General features: G+C 46.7%; 2 protein-coding genes across 2 annotated transcripts in view; both read right to left on the bottom strand.

Moving 5' to 3' along the window:
* Positions 1 to 17,447: 17,447 nt before the first annotated feature.
* Positions 17,448 to 18,952, bottom strand: part of LOC138359504 (mucin-22-like) — a 1,557-nt gene continuing 52 nt past the window's right edge. Inside the window, exon 2 of the mRNA XM_069318837.1 lies at positions 17,448 to 18,871. Coding sequence (XP_069174938.1) covers positions 17,448 to 18,871 — 1,424 coding nt within the window. The remainder of the gene's footprint in view (positions 18,872 to 18,952) is intronic.
* The window catches only part of LOC123773872 (mucin-22-like), a 28,621-nt gene continuing 28,534 nt past the window's right edge, over positions 18,866 to 18,952 (bottom strand). The window contains exon 3 of the mRNA XM_069318587.1: positions 18,866 to 18,952. This exon is cut by the window's right edge and continues 9,169 nt beyond it. The gene's annotated coding sequence lies outside the window, so the exon portion shown is untranslated.

The raw sequence follows: 18,952 nt of genomic DNA, 5'->3' as shown, positions 1-18,952 counted from the left end.
CAGACTGTTGTTGACGTGTGTGGTGGAGGTGGCCACACAGGCTGTTGTTGGCGTGTGTGGTGGTGGTGGCCACACAGGCTGTTGTTGACGTGTGTGGTGGAGGTGGCCACACAGACTGTTGTTGACGTGTGTGGTGGTGGTGGCCACACAGGCTGTTGTTGGCGTGTGTGGTGGAGGTGGCCACACAGGCTGTTGTTGACGTGTGTGGTGGAGGTGGCCACACAGACTGTTGTTGACGTGTGTGGTGGAGGTGGCCACACAGGCTGTTGTTGACGTGTGTGGTGGTGGTGGCCACACAGACTGTTGTTGACGTGTGTGGTGGTGGTGGCCACACAGACTGTTCTTGACGTGTGTGGTGGTGGTGGCCACACAGACTGTTGTTGACGTGTGTGGTGGTGGTGGCCACACAGACTGTTGTTGACGTGTGTGGTGGTGGTGGCCACACAGACTGTTGTTGACGTGTGTGGTGGTGGTGGCCACACAGACTGTTGTTGACGTGTGTGGTGGTGGTGGCCACACAGACTGTTGTTGACGTGTGTGGTGTAGGTGGCCACACAGACTGTTCTTGACGTGTGTGGTGGAGGTGGCCACACAGACTGTTGTTGACGTGTGTGGTGGAGGTGGCCACACAGACTGTTGTTGACGTGTGTGGTGGTGGTGGCCACACAGACTGTTCTTGATGTGTGTGGTGGTGGTGGCCACACAGACTGTTGTTGACGTGTGTGGTGTAGGTGGCCACACAGACTGTTCTTGACGTGTGTGGTGGAGGTGGCCACACAGACTGTTGTTGACGTGTGTGGTGGAGGTGGCCACACAGACTGTTGTTGACGTGTGTGGAATATGGTCCCTGGAATACGATCCCCTGATGCGAAGAATCTTTTTTTTCATCCAAGTACACATTTTACTGTTGCGTTAAACAGAGGCTATAGTTAAGGAATTGCGCCCAGTAAATCCTTCCCGGCCAGGATACGAACCCATGACATAGCGCTCGCGGAACGCCAGGCGAGTGTCTTACCACTACACCACGGAGACTGCAAAGTTAGAGAGGAGAGAGTTAGTTAGTCAGCTTGTTGTAAGGCTCCATCCTTAGGGGTTGGGGGAGTTGTTCGGCCTTGAGAGGGACCTCGGTATAAGCCTAACATGTATATACTCACTGGCTACCTGTCCCCCCTGACAAAATGAATTCTGAATGATTATTGGTCGGTGATCAAGTAGTTTTCTGAAGGCGGTCAAAACCATTTACTGTAGTTATGCACACAGTATTTGTTTGAATAATGACTTAATATATTTGTTAAATTAAAATCTTAAATATTTTGTTAAACTTGTTAATCCATTGTTGTGTGTACGGAGTGGTACCGTACACCCACTTATCATATTCAGTCTGATTTTAGGCGTGTATACGAGGCCCACCGTTTTTTCTCATTGACGAAGGTAGAAGAAAACGGATCTTCACCCAGCTGTGAAGATTATGGCAGCCCATGCCAAAAATCTCCTACGCTTAGCAGACGGGTACCGGACGAAACCCACTTGTGGCAAGAAGGAACCCTCACATGCAGTTGCAAGGCCGGCACCGTCACCCATGCTGTACAGTTCTGCTTACCAAATAATTAGAGCGCTCGGACGTACTGTTAGAAGGAGTTCCAGCGGCCGTAGTCGGGTATACCAATCGTCGCATTCGCGCCTGGAATGCGGATTGGAGAACCACAGCCACTAACACTGGATCCTCCGACGCTAGAGTGTACATCACTGTATTACCACATTCCTCACCCTGCATACTGATAGGTCATATACCACTTTCCTAGATCTTAAGTCAGCCTTTGACATTGCTAACCCACACGTCATTCTGAGCGAACTTGCTAAAATGAATGTTGGAGGATGGCTTCTACGGTGGATAAGAAGCTATCTATCCAACAGGAAGTCATCTGTACTGTTCCAAGGGCATAGGAGTGTAACGAGAGATTTTGAACTTGGCACTCCACAGGGAGGTGTCCTCAGTCCTACTCTGTTCAATGTGTTAATCAATGCACTTTTAAACTCAGTAACTAGGAGCCCAAGCGAACACATCATTAGCTATGCGGATGATATACTGATCCACACCAATGGGTATACCAACACCCAAAATGTTCTGAACTCTCTCTCCGACGCAACCATCGTCCCGAGCCACTTGTTCTTTAGTAGGCGGATACAAGTTACCAGACATCCACAAGTTAACAGATGTCGACAAGTTACCAGGTGTCCACATGTTACCAGACGTATCATTGTAAAGAAGGAAAGAACAGAAAAAAATATATGAAATAAAGTGTGACCAAGAACTACTGGCCTTCTTTAATGAAGTATATATGAAACCAGAATCCTTCCACTGCCAATACTGAAAAAACTCATGAGTGACTTAGCCTAACCTAACCTAGCCTAACCTTGTCCAAGGTGCATGTCTTGCCCTACTAGTTAAATAATGCTCTCTCATCCATACAAGTTCCTAACTAATCAGTAAAGTCTCCATATACTTATGTAAGCATCTACCTCAGTATCTTAGTAAAATCTTACTCATATGCATAATCTTACCCCTGTAATCTTTAAATTTAATTGTAATTTGATTTATATTAGCCATTTATTGGAATTAACTAATTGAGTTCAATTTTGTTTTCTTAAGTTCATACTAATTATAGGATCATAACTAAGCTCTCTAAAGCTAATTATCATTAAGAGTATTATTATTATTATTATTATTATTATTATTATTATTATTATTACTATACATTATTCTTGTCAATCTTTATTGATTATTTATTTTCTCATACCTAACTTTTCTATCCTTCTTGGCTATCTATGGTGATCTTTATATTTCTTCTAATTATATGTGTATTTGCATTTATTGTTGTGTTTTTGCTATAATTACTTTATATTTAGAGCAGATTTAGCATTGAACAGTTCTGTAATTGCTTGCCTTATTGTATCGTGACCCCCATTGCACCTACATACATACTGATATTGATCCTGAACTTAATCTTCTATCACACATCTACAACATCCAGCATATTGATCATCACTACTCCAGGTATTACACAGAAAATCTTGAAAAAAACTTCAAAATAACACTTGCTTATCAGTTTTAACCGAAAAGTCAGATCTCTTGGTAAGCATTTTGATGATATAAATGTACTACTCGCAGCACTAGGTACTAAACTATCGTTCATTATTTTAACAGAAACGTGGCTAAGTAAAGACTATACCCAACTCTACAACTTAGCTGATTGTAAAGCCATTCACAACTGTAGGCCTAACAAAAAAGGAGGTGGCACAGCTATATATTACCAAGATACCTTCATCTGCAACAGTGTCATTAGTGATAGAGATGACTACTGTGAATATACTGGTGCTCAATTCTTGAATAAATCCCTTAAATCTTCTTTGACTATTGGAACTATCAATAGATCTCCAAATACTTCATTCTCAGATAACCCAAGGAATCTTATAAAAAACAACAATCTTAACAAAAATCACATCATTCTAGGAGGAGACTTCAATTGACCTGCGTCAACAAAATAGCCCTCAAGTTGACTATTTCCTAAACAGCATGAACTGTATGCTAATCCCCACAATCCCCAAGCCCACACGAATCACTCAAACATCTGCCACTACCTTGGATCACTTATGGACTAACATGACAGCTCTCCTTGCATCTGGTATAATCATTGACAGAACAACTGACTACTGTCCTACCTTCCTCATAGCAAACATGAACATAACACCACCAGAAAACAAGAAACTCACATTCAGGCTACACAGTGCAGCAGCAATAGGCAACCTCACAAATGCACTTCACAATATTAACTGGAAATCTGAATTCAGTAATACACAGGATATAAATTCATTAGCTAGCCTCTTCATTTCCAAAACTCTAAGCCTCTACAACACTCATTGTCCCTTCCTTGTCAAACAAGTAACTTACAAAAGAATAAATAATCCATGGCTCATAAGTGGCATACACAAAGCAATTAACGTAAACATGAATATGAATATTTTTAGGATTGGCCGTGTAACAAAGGAAGTAGTTAAAAGGTACTCATCAGTGCTTACCAGTATCATAAGAAAAACAAGACTTTCCTATTATGAGTCTAGATTCAAAGAAGCAAAAGGCAACATGAAAAGCACATGGAAAGCTATCTCCAATATCCTAGGAACTAAACAACACTCATATAACCAGATAAAACTATCAAAGGATGGTTATACACCTACAACTGACTGAGAAACGACAACTGAATTTAATAGCTTCTTTTCATCTGTTGGTGCTAACCTTGCCAGTAAAATCCTTCAGACTCAGACACATGTTACCACAAATCTCCCAGGCAGCTACCCAAACTCTCTTCTCCTTTCACCAGTCAGCCCGTCAGATGTTGTGTCCATCATACACTCACTAAAAACCAAAGCTGGGAACATTAGTGAAATACCATCCATTGTATACAAGAGCGCCTCCCATGCCCTTGCACCACCTATAGCTCTGCTATTCAACAAATCCCTTGAGTGTCATACCTTCCCTGATATCCTTAAAAAAGCAAGAGTAACTCCAGTTCATAAAGGAGGAAATCCGGCAGACATAAACAATTATAGACCCATATTAAACCTACCCATATTATAAAAAATATTTGAAAACAAATATACAAACAGCTCTACTCCTACCTCGTAAAATTCGACATACTCAGCCCCTGTCAGTTTGTCTTCCGCTCCCAAAAAAGTACCAACGATGCAATTATTAGTCTCCTTGATATAATCTACTCAGCCCTTGACAAAAATGAGTTTCCGATTGGACTCCTCATTGACCCGAGAAAGGCCTTTGATACTGTTAACGACAACTACCTCTTACTTAATCTCCACTATTATGGAATCCGTGGCCTTGCCCTGAGCTATATCCGATCCCATCTTAGTGATCGATACCAATGTGTAGCCATCAATGATATAACCTCTCCCACTCTACCATTAACCGTAGGAGTCCCCCCAGAGCAGCATCCTAGGACCTCTCCTATTTCTTATATACATCAATGATCTGCCTAATGTGTCTAACATTCTTAAACCTATATTGTTTGTTGATGAGAGTACCCTCATCTACTCACACTCCAACACACATATATTAAATAATGTTGTGAATAATGAATTAAAAAAATCCACTTATGGATGTCAACCAACAAACTAACACTTAACATAGAAAAGACCTACTACATCTTATTTGGAAGCAAGTCAACAAATGCAATTCAGCTTCAGATAGACAATGTTAACATCGGCAATAAAAATGGTGGTTTCTTGTCCTATTCCTAGACAAGAGACTCAACTTCAGTACCCACATACAACACATAACTAAGAAAGTCTCTAAAACAGTTGGTATACTGTCTAAAATAGGATATTATATACCTAACTCTGCTCTCATCTCTCTATATTATGCACTAATCTATCCCTATCTTAATTATGGTATCTGTGCATGGGGTCTACCACTGCAAACCACCTCAAGTCCATCATCACCCAGCAAAAATCTGCTATCAACACAATAACAAACTCTGCTTTCAGACAACACTCAGCCCCCTTGTTTAACTCCCTTAACATGCTAAACATGACCTCACTCCACAAATTCTCTTGTGTCAATTACATTTACAAAACCCTGTTCTTAAATGCGATTCTTGCTCTGAAACTCTCCCTTTACAGATGTAATAGGACCCATTATCACCACACCAGAAATAAATATATCTTTGATATCCCCAGAGTCAAACTTAATCTGTGTAAACACTCTATGCAAATAAAGGGACCTGGTCTATGGAACTCACTCCTTAATGAATTGAAAAGCTGTCCAACTTTTGCCTTATTCAAAAACAAAAAGTACCTAATTTCATCTTCATAGTTTCTTACCTAGTGCTCTAAACTCTCACTGTATCTAGTGCTACCCAATCCCCCAATATATGTACCTAAGCCACACAACATTACCATTGTGATCATTACTGTCATCTTATATATATGCTATCAATTGGCTTTATTGTGTCTACTTATCTTTGTCAAATTATCAATGCAGCTGTCAGTGCTATCAATGAAAGTTATCAATGTGCTTTAATATACTAATCTCTCTCAAACTTTTCCTACAATGTACCTGTTAACATTTTATAAATTTTGCAAGAATTTACCTTCTTAATATTATCTGTTAGACTAAGGACCTGCCCGAAACGCTGTGCGTACTAGTGGCTTTACAAAAATGTAAACACATCGTGCTATAGACTCTCACAAACCCAATGTAACTTCTTGTATATAAATAAATAAATAAATAAATAAACGTACACAAGTTACCAGACGTGTATAGTACAGCTCATTTATATATTTATATACAAGAACGTACATTGGGTTTATTAGAGTACAGAGACTTGAAGTTTTACATTCTTGCAAAGCCACTAGCACGCATAGCATTTAGGGCAGATCCTTAATCTAACATGTAATTTCAAGAGAGTAATTTCAAGCAAAAACAAACAAATGTTTACAGGTACATTGTAAGAAAGTGTAAGAAACACACAGTAAGTAAGTACAAAAATACATTGTAAGAAAGTATAACAAAATACATTGTATAAGAAATTTGACAGAAAGAAAAGTAGGTACAATAAAGTAAATTTAAGGGTTATCCACAGGTACATTTTAGCATAATTTGAGGATTATTGCAAGATATAATGTAGCAAACTATGTGTATAACATGATATAAGATAACAGCAATGATTACAGTGGTAACGTTGTATGGCACAGGTACATATTTTTGGGGATTGGGCAGCACTAGACACAGTGCGAGTTTCAAACACTAGGTAAGAAACTATGAAGATGAAATTAGCTACTTTTTGGTTTTATTTTTGAATAAGGCAAAAGTTTGACAGCTTTTCAATTCATTAGGGAGTGAGTTCCATAGACCAGGTCTCTTTATTTGCAGTGTTTACATAGATTAAGTTTGACTCTGGGGATATCAAAGAGATATTTATTTCTGGTGTGGTGATTATGTGTTCTATTACATCTGTCCAGGAAGAGTTTCAAAACAGGGTTTGCACTTAAGAACAGGGTTTTGTAAATGTAATTGGCACAAGAGAATGTGTGGAGTGAATTTATGTTTAGCATGTTTAGTGATTTAAACAAGGGGGCTGAGTGTTGTCTGAAAGCCGAGTTTGTTATTGTTGTGATAGCAGATTTTTGCTGGGTAATGATTCAAATTCAAATTCAAATTCAAATGTTTATTCAGGTAAAGTACATACATACAAGAGGTTACACAAAAATTAATAGATTTATAGATAGAGCTAGTACATACAATGCGTAAAGCCACTATTACGCAAAGCGTTTCGGGCAGAAAAAACATTAAAGACTAAAACTTAATACTAATTGAGATTAAAGTATAAAATGTGTTGAGAACAAATAAAAATAAAAAAGGGGAACATGGCAGAAAAAACAGCACAAATACAATTAGGTCGACAAACAGCATTGTTTAAAAAATAACAGACATGGGTTGACACTATAGGGGTAAGGTAGGTTACAGGGAATTTATTAGGTAGTGCTTCGTTTTTATCTTAAACTGGTTGAGAGAGGTACAGTCTTTGACATGATGGGAAGGTCATTCCACATTCTGGGTCCCTTGATTTGTAGAGCATTTCTAGTTTGATTAAGTCGTACTCTTGGAATATCAAAACTGTATTTGTTTCTGGTGTAGGTACTCATGGGTTCTGTTACAACCTTCAATTAAGCTTTTGGGGTCAGGATTGGCATTACAGTTCAGCGTTTTGTATATATATAATACACATGAGAGGATGTGCAGTGATATCTAACATCATTCAAAGATTTATTTATCTAACACATTCAGAGATTTGATTAGGGGTACCGAGTGATGTCTGGGGCCAGAGTAGGATATTGTCCTAATAGCAGCTTTGTGTTGAGTAATTAGAGGACGTAAATGATTTTGGGTAGTAGAACCCCAAGCACAAATACCATAGTTGAGATATGGATAGATAAGGGAGTAATAGAGCGTCACCATGAGGGGCTTGAAGTGGTTGAACCCCATGCACAGATTCCATAATTAAGATAGGGATAGATTAGTGCATAATATAGTGAGATGAGAGCAGAGTTAGGTACGTAATATCTGATTTTAGAGAGTATACCAACTGTTTTAGAAACTTTCTTAGTTATGTGTTGTATGTGGGCGCTGAAGTTGAGTCTCTTGTCTAAGTATACGCCAAGGAACTTTCTATCATTTTTATTGCCGATGTTAACATTGACTATCACAACTGCACATCTATCACATCTTAATTATGGTATCTGTGCATGGGGTTCAACCACTTCAAACCACCTTAAGCCCATCATCACACAGCAAAAATCTGCTATTAGAATAATAACAAATTCTGCTGTCAGACAACACTCAGCCCCCTTGTTTAACTCCCTAAACATGCTAAACATAAACTCCCTTCACAAATTCTCTTGTGTCATCTACATTTACAAAACCCTGTTCTTAAATGCAACTCCTGCTCTGAAACTCTTCCTTTACAGATGTAATAGGACCCATTATCACCACACCAGAAATAAATATATCTTTGATATCCCCAGAGTCAAACTTAATCTGTGTAAACACTCTATGGAAATAAAGGGACCCAGTCTATGGAACTCACTCCTTAATGAATTGAAAAGCCGTCCAACTTTTGCGTCACTCAAAAACAAAACTAAAAAGTACCTAATTTCATCTTCATAGTTTCCTACCTTGTTGTTTTAAAGTTACACGGTATCTAGTGCTACCCAATCCCCCTGTCTTTATTTTTTGAGATATATACAAGAGTTGTTACATTCTTGTACAGCCACTAGTACGCGTAGCGTTTCGGGCAAGTCCTTAATCCTATGGTCCCTGGAATACGATCCCCTGCCGCGAAGAATCGTTTTTTCATCCAAGTACACATTTTACTGTTGAGTTAAACAGAGGCTACAGTTAAGGAATTGCGCCCAGTAAATCCTCCCCGGCCAGGATACGAACCCATGACATAGCGCTCGCGGAAATATAAGAAATAGGAGGGTCCTAGGATGCTGCCCCTGTGGCACCCCTTCGGTTAATGGTAGAGTGGGAGAGGTTATATCATTGATGGCTACATATTGGTGTCTGTCACAAAGATAAGATGGGATATAGCTCAGGTCAAGGCCACGGACTCCATAGTGGCGAAGTTTAAGTAAGAGGTGGTTATGGTTAACAGTATCAAAGGCCTTTCTCAGTTCAATGAAGAGTCCAATCGGAAACTCATTTTTGTCAAGGGCTGAGTATATTAAGTGAAGCAGACTAATAATTGCATCATTGGTATTCTTTTGGGAGCGGAAGCCAAACTGACAGGGGCTGAGTATGTTGAATTTTACGAGATGGGAGTAGAGGTGTTTGTAATTTTTTTTTCTTCAAATATTTGTCTTGGCTTTAGGACGTGATCATGTCCTGACATCTTGCTCTTCACGTGGCTACATCTGTACCTTAGGCTGGTCCTGGGGTTTGGTGGCTATATCGTTCTTATACTGTTTCTCTGCGGATTGCAGTGTATTTAACCGCCTCTCTCTCTCTCTCTCTCTCTCTGTCTCTCTCTCTCTCTCTCTCTCTGTCTCTCTCTCTCTCTGTCTCTCTCTCTCTCTCTCTCTCTCTCTCTCTCTCTCTCTCTCTCTCTCTCTCTCTCTCTCTCTCTCTCTCTCTCTCTCTCTGTCTCTCTCTCTCTGTCTCTCTCTGTCTCTCTCTCTCTCTCTGTCTCTCTCTCTCTCTCTGTCTCTCTCTCTGTCTCTCTCTCTCTCTCTCTCTCTCTCTCTCTCTCTCTCTCTCTCTCTCTCTCTCTCTCTCTCTCTGTCTCTGTCTCTCTCTCTCTGTCTCTCTCTCTCTCTCTCTCTCTCTCTCTCTCTCTGTCTCTGTCTCTGTCTCTCTCTCTCTGTCTCTCTCTCTCTCTCTGTCTCTGTCTCTCTCTCTCTCTCTCTCTCTGTCTCTCTCTCTCTCTCTCTCTCTCTCTCTCTCTCTCTCTCTCTCTCTCTGTCTCTGTCTCTCTCTCTCTCTCTCTCTCTCTCTCCTCTCTCTCTCTCTCTCTCTCTCTCTCTGTCTCTCTCTCTCTGTCTCTCTCTCTCTCTCTCTCTCTCTCTCTCTCTCTCTCTCTCTCTCTGTCTCTCTCTCTCTGTCTCTCTCTCTCTCTCTCTCTCTCTCTCTGTCTCTCTCTCTCTCTCTCTCTCTCTCTCTGTCTCTCTCTCTCTCTGTCTCTCTCTCTCTCTCTGTCTCTCTCTCTCTCTCTGTCTCTGTCTCTCTCTCTCTCTCTCTCTCTCTCTCTCTCTCTCTCTCTCTCTCTCTCTCTCTGTCTCTGTCTCTCTCTCTCTGTCTCTCTCTCTCTCTCTCTCTCTCTCTGTCTCTCTCTCTCTGTCTCTCTCTCTCTGTCTCTCTCTCTCTCTCTCTCTCTCTCTCTCTCTCTCTCTCTCTCTCTCTCTGTCTCTCTCTCTCTCTCTCTCTCTGTCTCTCTCTCTCTCTGTCTCTCTCTCTCTCTCTCTCTCTCTCTCTCTCTCTCTCTCTCTGTCTCTCTCTCTCTCTGTCTCTCTCTCTCTCTCTCTCTCTCTCTCTGTCTCTCTCTCTCTCTCTCTCTCTCTCTCTCTGTCTCTCTCTCTGTCTCTCTCTCTCTCTCTCTCTCTCTCTCTCTCTCTCTCTCTCTCTCTCTCTCTCTCTCTCTCTCTCTCTGTCTCTCTCTCTCTCTGTCTCTCTCTCTCTCTCTCTCTCTCTCTGTCTCTCTCTCTCTCTGTCTCTCTCTCTCTCTCTCTCTCTCTCTGTCTCTCTCTCTCTCTCTCTCTCTGTCTCTCTCTCTCTCTCTCTCTGTCTCTCTCTCTCTCTGTCTCTCTCTCTCTCTCTCTCTCTCTCTCTCTCTCTCTCTCTCTCTCTCTCTCTCTCTCTCTCTCTCTCTCTCTCTCTCTCTCTCTTATACGATCATTTCTGGTATGTTAGTTTATGTTCTTGTTATGGGCTCGTGTCCCTTCCAGTGTTCATTGAGAATAATATTTCATCTAAATCATAATGTTGTTAGGGCAGCTCCCAGTCGGAATGGGGAGGGGGGGGGGGGAGCGGTTCTGTGTTGGTTGAGGTCCTGTAACAGGCATAACAAACATGCGGGCCTGGGCAAGCACACCTGCGTGCCGCACAAACATGCGGGCCTGTGCAAGCACACCTGCGTGCCGCACAAACATGCGGGCCTGTGCAAGCACACCTGCGTGCCGCACAAACATGCGGGCCTGTGCAAGCACACCTGCGTGCCGCACAAACATGCGGGCCTGTGCAAGCACACCTGCGTGCCGCACAAACATGCGGGCCTGTGCAAGCACACCTGCATGCCGCACAAACATGCGGGCCTGTGCAAGCACACCTGCATGCCGCACAAACATGCGGGCCTGTGCAAGAACTTCTGCATGCCGCACAAACATGCGGGCCTGTGCAAGAACTTCTGCATGCCGCACAAACATGCGGGCCTGTGCAAGAACTTCTGCATGCCGCACAAACATGCGGGCCTGTGCAAGCACACCTGCATGCCGCACAAACATGCGGGCCTGTGCAAGCACACCTGCATGCCGCACAAACATGCGGGCCTGGGCAAGAACTTCTGCATGCCGCACAAACATGCGGGCCTGTGCAAGAACTTCTGCATGCCGCACAAACATGCGGGCCTGTGCAAGAACTTCTGCATGCCGCACAAACATGCGGGCCTGTGCAAGAACTTCTGCATGCCGCACAAACATGCGGGCCTGTGCAAGCACACCTGCATGCCGCACAAACATGCGGGCCTGTGCAAGCACACCTGCATGCCGCACAAACATGCGGGCCTGTGCAAGCACACCTGCGTGCCGCACAAACATGCGGGCCTGTGCAAGCACACCTGCGTGCCGCACAAACATGCGGGCCTGTGCAAGCACACCTGCATGCCGCACAATCATGCGGGCCTGTGCAAGCACACCTGCATGCCGCACAAACATGCGGGCCTGTGCAAGAACTTCTGCATGCCGCACAAACATGCGGGCCTGGGCAAGAACTTCTGCATGCCGCACAAACATGCGGGCCTGTGCAAGAACTTCTGCATGCCGCACAAACATGCGGGCCTGTGCAAGAACTTCTGCATGCCGCACAAACATGCGGGCCTGTGCAAGCACACCTGCGTGCCGCACAGACATGCTGGCCTGTGCAAGCACACCTGCATGCCGCACAAACATGCGGGCCTGTGCAAGCACACCTGCATGCCGCACAAACATGCGGGCCTGTGCAAGAACTTCTGCATGCCGCACAAACATGCGGGCCTGTGCAAGCACACCTGCGTGCCGCACAAACATGCGGGCCTGTGCAAGCACACCTGCGTGCCGCACAAACATGCGGGCCTGTGCAAGAACTTCTGCATGCCGCACAAACATGCGGGCCTGTGCAAGAACTTCTGCATGCCGCACAAACATGCGGGCCTGTGCAAGCACACCTGCATGCCGCACAAACATGCAGGCCTGTGCAAGCACACCTGCGTGCCGCACAAACATGCGGGCCTGTGCAAGCACACCTGCGTGCCGCACAAACATGCGGGCCTGTGCAAGCACACCTGCGTGCCGCACAAACATGCGGGCCTGTGCAAGCACACCTGCATGCCGCACAAACATGCGGGCCTGTGCAAGAACTTCTGCATGCCGCACAAACATGCGGGCCTGGGCAAGAACTTCTGCATGCCGCACAAACATGCGGGCCTGTGCAAGCACACCTGCATGCCGCACAAACATGCAGGCCTGTGCAAGCACACCTGCGTGCCGCACAAACATGCGGGCCTGTGCAAGCACACCTGCGTGCCGCACAAACATGCGGGCCTGTGCAAGCACACCTGCATGCCGCACAAACATGCGGGCCTGTGCAAGAACTTCTGCATGCCGCACAAACATGCGGGCCTGTGCAAGCACACCTGCATGCCGCACAAACATGCGGGCCTGTGCAAGCACACCTGCGTGCCGCACAAACATGCGGGCCTGTGCAAGCACACCTGCGTGCCGCACAAACATGCGGGCCTGTGCAAGCACACCTGCGTGCCGCACAAACATGCGGGCCTGTGCAAGCACACCTGCATGCCGCACAAACATGCGGGCCTGTGCAAGCACACCTGCGTGCCGCACAAACATGCGGGCCTGCGCAAGCACACCTGCATGCCGCACAAACATGCGGGCCTGTGCAAGCACACCTGCGTGCCGCACAAACATGCGGGCCTGGGCAAGAACTTCTGCATGCCGCACAAACATGCGGGCCTGTGCAAGCACACCTGCGTGCCGCACAAACATGCGGGCCTGTGCAAGCACACCTGCGTGCCGCACAAACATGCGGGCCTGTGCAAGCACACCTGCATGCCCCACAAACATGCGGGCCTGTGCAAGCACACCTGCATGCCGCACAAACATGCGGGCCTGTGCAAGCACACCTGCGTGCCGCACAAACATGCGGGCCTGTGCAAGCACACCTGCATGCCGCACAAACATGCGGGCCTGTGCAAGCACACCTGCATGCCGCACAAACATGCGGGCCTGTGCAAGCACACCTGCGTGCCGCACAAACATGCGGGCCTGTGCAAGCACACCTGCATGCCGCACAAATATGCGGGCCTGTGCAAGCACACCTGCGTGCCGCACAAACATGCGGGCCTGTGCAAGCACACCTGCATGCCGCACAAACATGCGGGCCTGTGCAAGCACGCAAGTGGACCGCACAAAGTATACTGTAATTTAGTCATTTAACGGCTAAAATGGCTGTTTTGAAAGTCACAGTTGTCAAATGAAAATTTAGTTAATTTTCCTAAGTTCCCTTTTGCAATGAGCTAAACAACTCTGCCATTACTGAGTCTGTACTTAGCTTTACTAAGTATAACAGTCCTGGAACTGTTGTCAGAGGAATTTCAGGAAATATTTCGTGATTTCTCATCTTGTGAACACCACTTTGCAGTATTCTCAGGACCAGTTACCTTTAATGTTGTTACGGCAGAAGAAAGCCTGCAGATAGAACTATTAGTAACACAGTCGGATACTACTCTCAGAACAAAGTATCTTGAAGTGGGGATACCTGGTTTATTTTCATACTTTCCTGAAAAGTTTAAAAACTTCAGAAAGTTTGCAACAAGGATTATGGCAATGTTCAGTTCTACCTATGTGTGTGAACAGTTATTTTCCTTCACGAAATCAGCAACAACTTCTTAGAGAACAAGGCTGACTGATCAACACTTCTCATTTCTGATCAAAGTAGGAACTTCACAGACATTTCAACCAGACATAACAAAAATTTTTTCTAAAAAGAGGTGTCAAGCCTCAGGACAACACACTAAAAATTATTGAATAGTCGTAAACAAATGTTCATTTTGAACTGTTGCAATTTTTGTACAGTGTTGCTGTTGCATAGAAGTCTATGTGGCTGTTTATTTTGTTGTTTAAACTACTTCATTAGGTTGTAGTTATGAATGTGGCACGCCGCTGAGCCATTGGTATGCACATTGTAGGTTTCTAAGTTTAAGTAATGCAAATATTCTACAATAATTTTTATTAAATGACCTCAATTAATTGATTGTGGTGTGTGGCCCTCATGACAACACACATGTGGCCCATATGGCCCTCGGGGGGCCCTCAGTTGTGGTGTGTGGCCCTCATGACAACACACATGTGGCCCATATGGCCCTCGGGGGACCCTCAGTTTGACATGCCAGTTCTAGATGCACTCACACAGATGCACTCACACTTCCAACACTGTACTCCGGAGGCTATAAAATTAAACACAAGTTTTGGCAACACGTTTATTAGGAAAAGTCAATGTAAATATTAGTAAAATATAAATCAAGATTGTCTTGGGGAGCCGAGAAGGAGGTCCAACCACAGGCTTCAACTACCCATTATCCGCACTCCACTATATAAAAATATTTGCTGTCGAATCAGAAGAATGCGACAAATAATGCCACGTGGGTTGCCTACAGTTTAATCAACCAGGGGGGCCAGATTCACGAAAGCACTTACGCAAGCACTTGCGAACGAGTACATCTTTTCTCAATCTTCGGCGGCTTTGTTTCCAATTATTAAACAGTTAATGAGCTCCGAAGCACCAGGAGGCTGTTTATAACAATAACAACAGTTGAATGGGAGGTTTTCATGCTTGTAAACTGTTTAATAAATGTAACCAAAGCCGTCTAAGATTGAGGAAAGATGTACTCGTTCGTAAGTGCTTGCGTAAGTGCTTTCGTGAATCTGGCCCCTGGTGCATAGTGACTCTTAACTCACCAGCGAGTAGGAAACATTAACTTGGGCGCAACAAGATGCAGTTGGGTTAGGTTACGTCTTGATACTCGAATGATTACATTCAGGACTGTATGTAATCATTGATTTCATACATTATAATCATGTAATGATTGTAATGTAATCATTGACTGCGACTACATGGAGGGTTCGCAGACGTTCACAACTTACCAGACGTAAATGACATACATGGGTCCACATGGAGGACCTTGTAGGGTCCACATGGAGGACCTTGTAGGGTCCACATGGAGGACCTTGTAGGGCCCACATGGAGGACCTTGTAGGGTCCACATGGAGGACCTTGTAGGGTCCACATGGAGGACCTTGTAGGGTCCACATGGAGGACCTTGTAGGGTCCACATGGAGGCCCTTGTAGGGTCCACATGGAGGACCTTGTAAGGTCCACATGGAGGCCCTTGTAGGGTCCACATGGAGGCCCTTGTAGGGTCCACATGGAGGACCTTGTAGGGTCCACATGGAGGCCCTTGTAGGGTCCACATGGAGGCCCTTGTAGGGTCCACATGGAGGACCTTGTAGGGTCCACATGGAGGCCCTTGTAGGGTCCACATGGAGGCCCTTGTAGGGTCCACATGGAGGACCTTGTAGGGTCCACATGGAGGCCCTTGTAGGGTCCACATGGAGGCCCTTGTAGGGTCCACATGGAGGACCTTGTAGGGTCCACATGGAGGCCCTTGTAGGGTCCACATGGAGGACCTTGTAAGGTCCACATGGAGGCCCTTGTAGGGTCCACATGGAGGCCCTTGTAGGGTCCACATGGAGGACCTTGTAGGGTCCACATGGAGGCCCTTGTAGGGTCCACATGGAGGACCTTGTAAGGTCCACATGGAGGCCCTTGTAGGGTCCACATGGAGGCCCTTGTAGGGTCCACATGGAGGACCTTGTAGGGTCCACATGGAGGCCCTTGTAGGGTCCACATGGAGGACCATGTAGGGCCCACATGGAGGCCCTTGTAGGGTCCACATGGAGGCCTCGCAAGGTTAGGTGGATTGCTTGGGCGCGAACGTTGTTTATTAGACAAACAGTTGCATTTTTTACGGAGTGGCAACTGAAGAGAGTGGCAGTAGGCTACACTTGTCAAAGCCTCCTCACAACTGCTGTGTTAATATACCTTCTTATACACTTTTTCAGGAAAATATATATCGTATTTCTTCTTTACATATGAACATAACAATATCCCTTTGTTTAGTTATGAAAATGTTTCATGACTCAAAAATACAATCCATAAGAAGCCTCGCCTAATAAACTAATTCATCAACTTAATATTAACAAAAACGCCATTCAGCCAGCGACGTTCAGCCAGCGACGTTCAGCCAGCGACGTTGTCAAGCTCACACGCCAGAACAACCCACAACACAAATATGGCAACACAACATTCACAAACAAAGAGCGTTTCTCAACATGGGTCATTACAGGACATGTTTTGAGGGCCTTAAACACTTGAACCCATTCACAGACTCGTGCAGACCTTCCTCTAAATGACCCATTAACGCTCCTCTCGTCTCCCCATTTATCTCCAAGAAACACGAGGAAAATAAACTAGGCCTACCAGAGCTCCGCCTTAGGCTCACAAGAAAATGCTAGGCCTACCAGAGCTCCGCCATAGGCTTACAAGAAAATACTAGGCCTACCAGAGCTCCGCCAAAGGCTTACAAGAAAATACTAGGCCTACCAGAGCTCCGCCATAGGCTTACAAGAAAATACTAGGCCTACCAGAGCTCCGCCATAGGCTCACAAGAAAATACTAGGCCTACCAGAGCTCCGCCATAGGCTCACAAGAAAATATTAGGCCTACCAGAGCTCCGCCATAGGCTCAGAAGAAAACTTAGATTAATCTCGTGTCGCCTTTTTGTTAAAAAAAAAGACTTTCTGTACCGACCACCTGAGAGAAAGATGCGAAGAAAATTATATTATGCTTCATTTTATGAAATTCACAACTGAGATTGTATTTTCTGACCACTGGCACTCCCTCGGAGGCCGGAGTGACCACTGGCACTCCCTCGGAGGCCAGAGTGACCACTGGCACTCCCTCGGAGGCCAGAGTGACCACTGGCACTCCCTCGGAGGCCAGAGTGACCACTGGCACTCCCTCGGAGGCCGGAGTGACCACTGGCACTCCCTCAGGAGGCCGGAGTGACCACTGGCACTCCCTCGGAGGCCAGAGTGACCACTGGCACTCCCTCGGAGGCCGGAATGACCACTGGCACTCCCTCGGAGGCCAGAGTGACAACTGGCACTCCCTCGGAGGCCGGAGTGACCACTGGCACTCCCTCGGAGGCCAGAGTGACCACTGGCACTCCCTCGGAGGCCAGAGTGACCACTGGCACTCCCTCGGAGGCCAGAGTGACCACTGGCACTCCCTCGGAGGCCAGAGTGACCACTGGCACTCCCTCGGAGGCCAGAGTGACCACTGGCACTCCCTCGGAGGCCAGAGTGACCACTGGCACTCCCTCGGAGGCCAGAGTGACCACTGGCACTCCCTCGGAGGCCAGAGTGACCACTGGCACTCCCTCGGAGGCCAGAGTGACCACTGGCACTCCCTCGGAGGCCAGAGTGACCACTGGCACTCCCTTGGGAGGCCGGAGTGACCACTGGCACTCCCTCGGAGGCCAGAGTGACCACTGGCACTCCCTTGGGAGGCCGGAGTGACCACTGGCACTCCCTTGGGAGGCCGGAGTGACCACTGGCACTCCCTCGGAGGCCAGAGTGACCACTGGCACTCCCTCGGAGGCCGGAGTGACCACTGGCACTCCTCCGGGAGGCCAGAGTAACCACTGGCACTCCCTCGGAGGCCGGAGTGACCACTGGCACTCGCTCGGAGGCCGAAGTGACCACATTTTCACTCCCTCGGAGGCCGGAGTGACCACTGGCACTCCCTCGGAGGCCGGAGTGACCACTGGCACTCCCTCGGAGGCCGGAGTGACCACTGGCACTCCCTCGGAGGCCGGAGTGACCACTGGCACTCCCCCGGGAGGCCGGAGTGACCACTGGCACTCCCTCAGGAGGCCGGAGTGACCACTGGCACTCCCTCGGAGGCCGGAGTGACCACTGGCACTCCCTCGGAGGCCGGAGTGACCACTGGCACTCCCTCGGAGGCCGGAGTGACCACTGGCACTCCCTCGGAGGCCGGAGTGACCACTGGCACTCCCCCGGGAGGCCGGAGTGACCACTGGCACTCCCTCAGGAGGCCGGAGTGACCACTGGCACTCCCTCGGAGGCCGGAGTGACCACTGGCACTCCCTCAGGAGGCCGGAGTGACCACTGGCATTCCCTCGGAGGCCGGAGTGACCACTGGCACTCCCCCGGGAGGCCGGAGTGACCACTGGCACTCCCTCGGAGGCCGGAGTGACCACTGGTACTCCCTCGGAGGCCGGAGTGACCACTGACACTCCCTCGGAGGCCGGAGTGACCACTGGCACTCCCCCGGGTGGCCGGAGTGACCACTGGCACTCCCTCAGGAGGCCGGAGTGACCACTGGTACTCCCTCGGAGGCCGGAGTGACCACTGGCACTCCCTCGGAGGCCAGAGTGACCACTGGCACTCCCTCAGGAGGCCGGAGTGACCACTGGTACTCCCTCGGAGGCCGGAGTGACCACTGGCACTCCCTCGGAGGCCGGAGTGACCA

The sequence above is a fragment of the Procambarus clarkii genome, chromosome 91, assembly GCF_040958095.1.
Source record: "Procambarus clarkii isolate CNS0578487 chromosome 91, FALCON_Pclarkii_2.0, whole genome shotgun sequence".
NCBI classification, from domain to species: domain Eukaryota; kingdom Metazoa; phylum Arthropoda; class Malacostraca; order Decapoda; family Cambaridae; genus Procambarus; species Procambarus clarkii.
The sequence above is the reverse complement of the archived record's forward strand: the minus strand, read 5'-3'. Positions and strand labels throughout refer to the sequence as shown.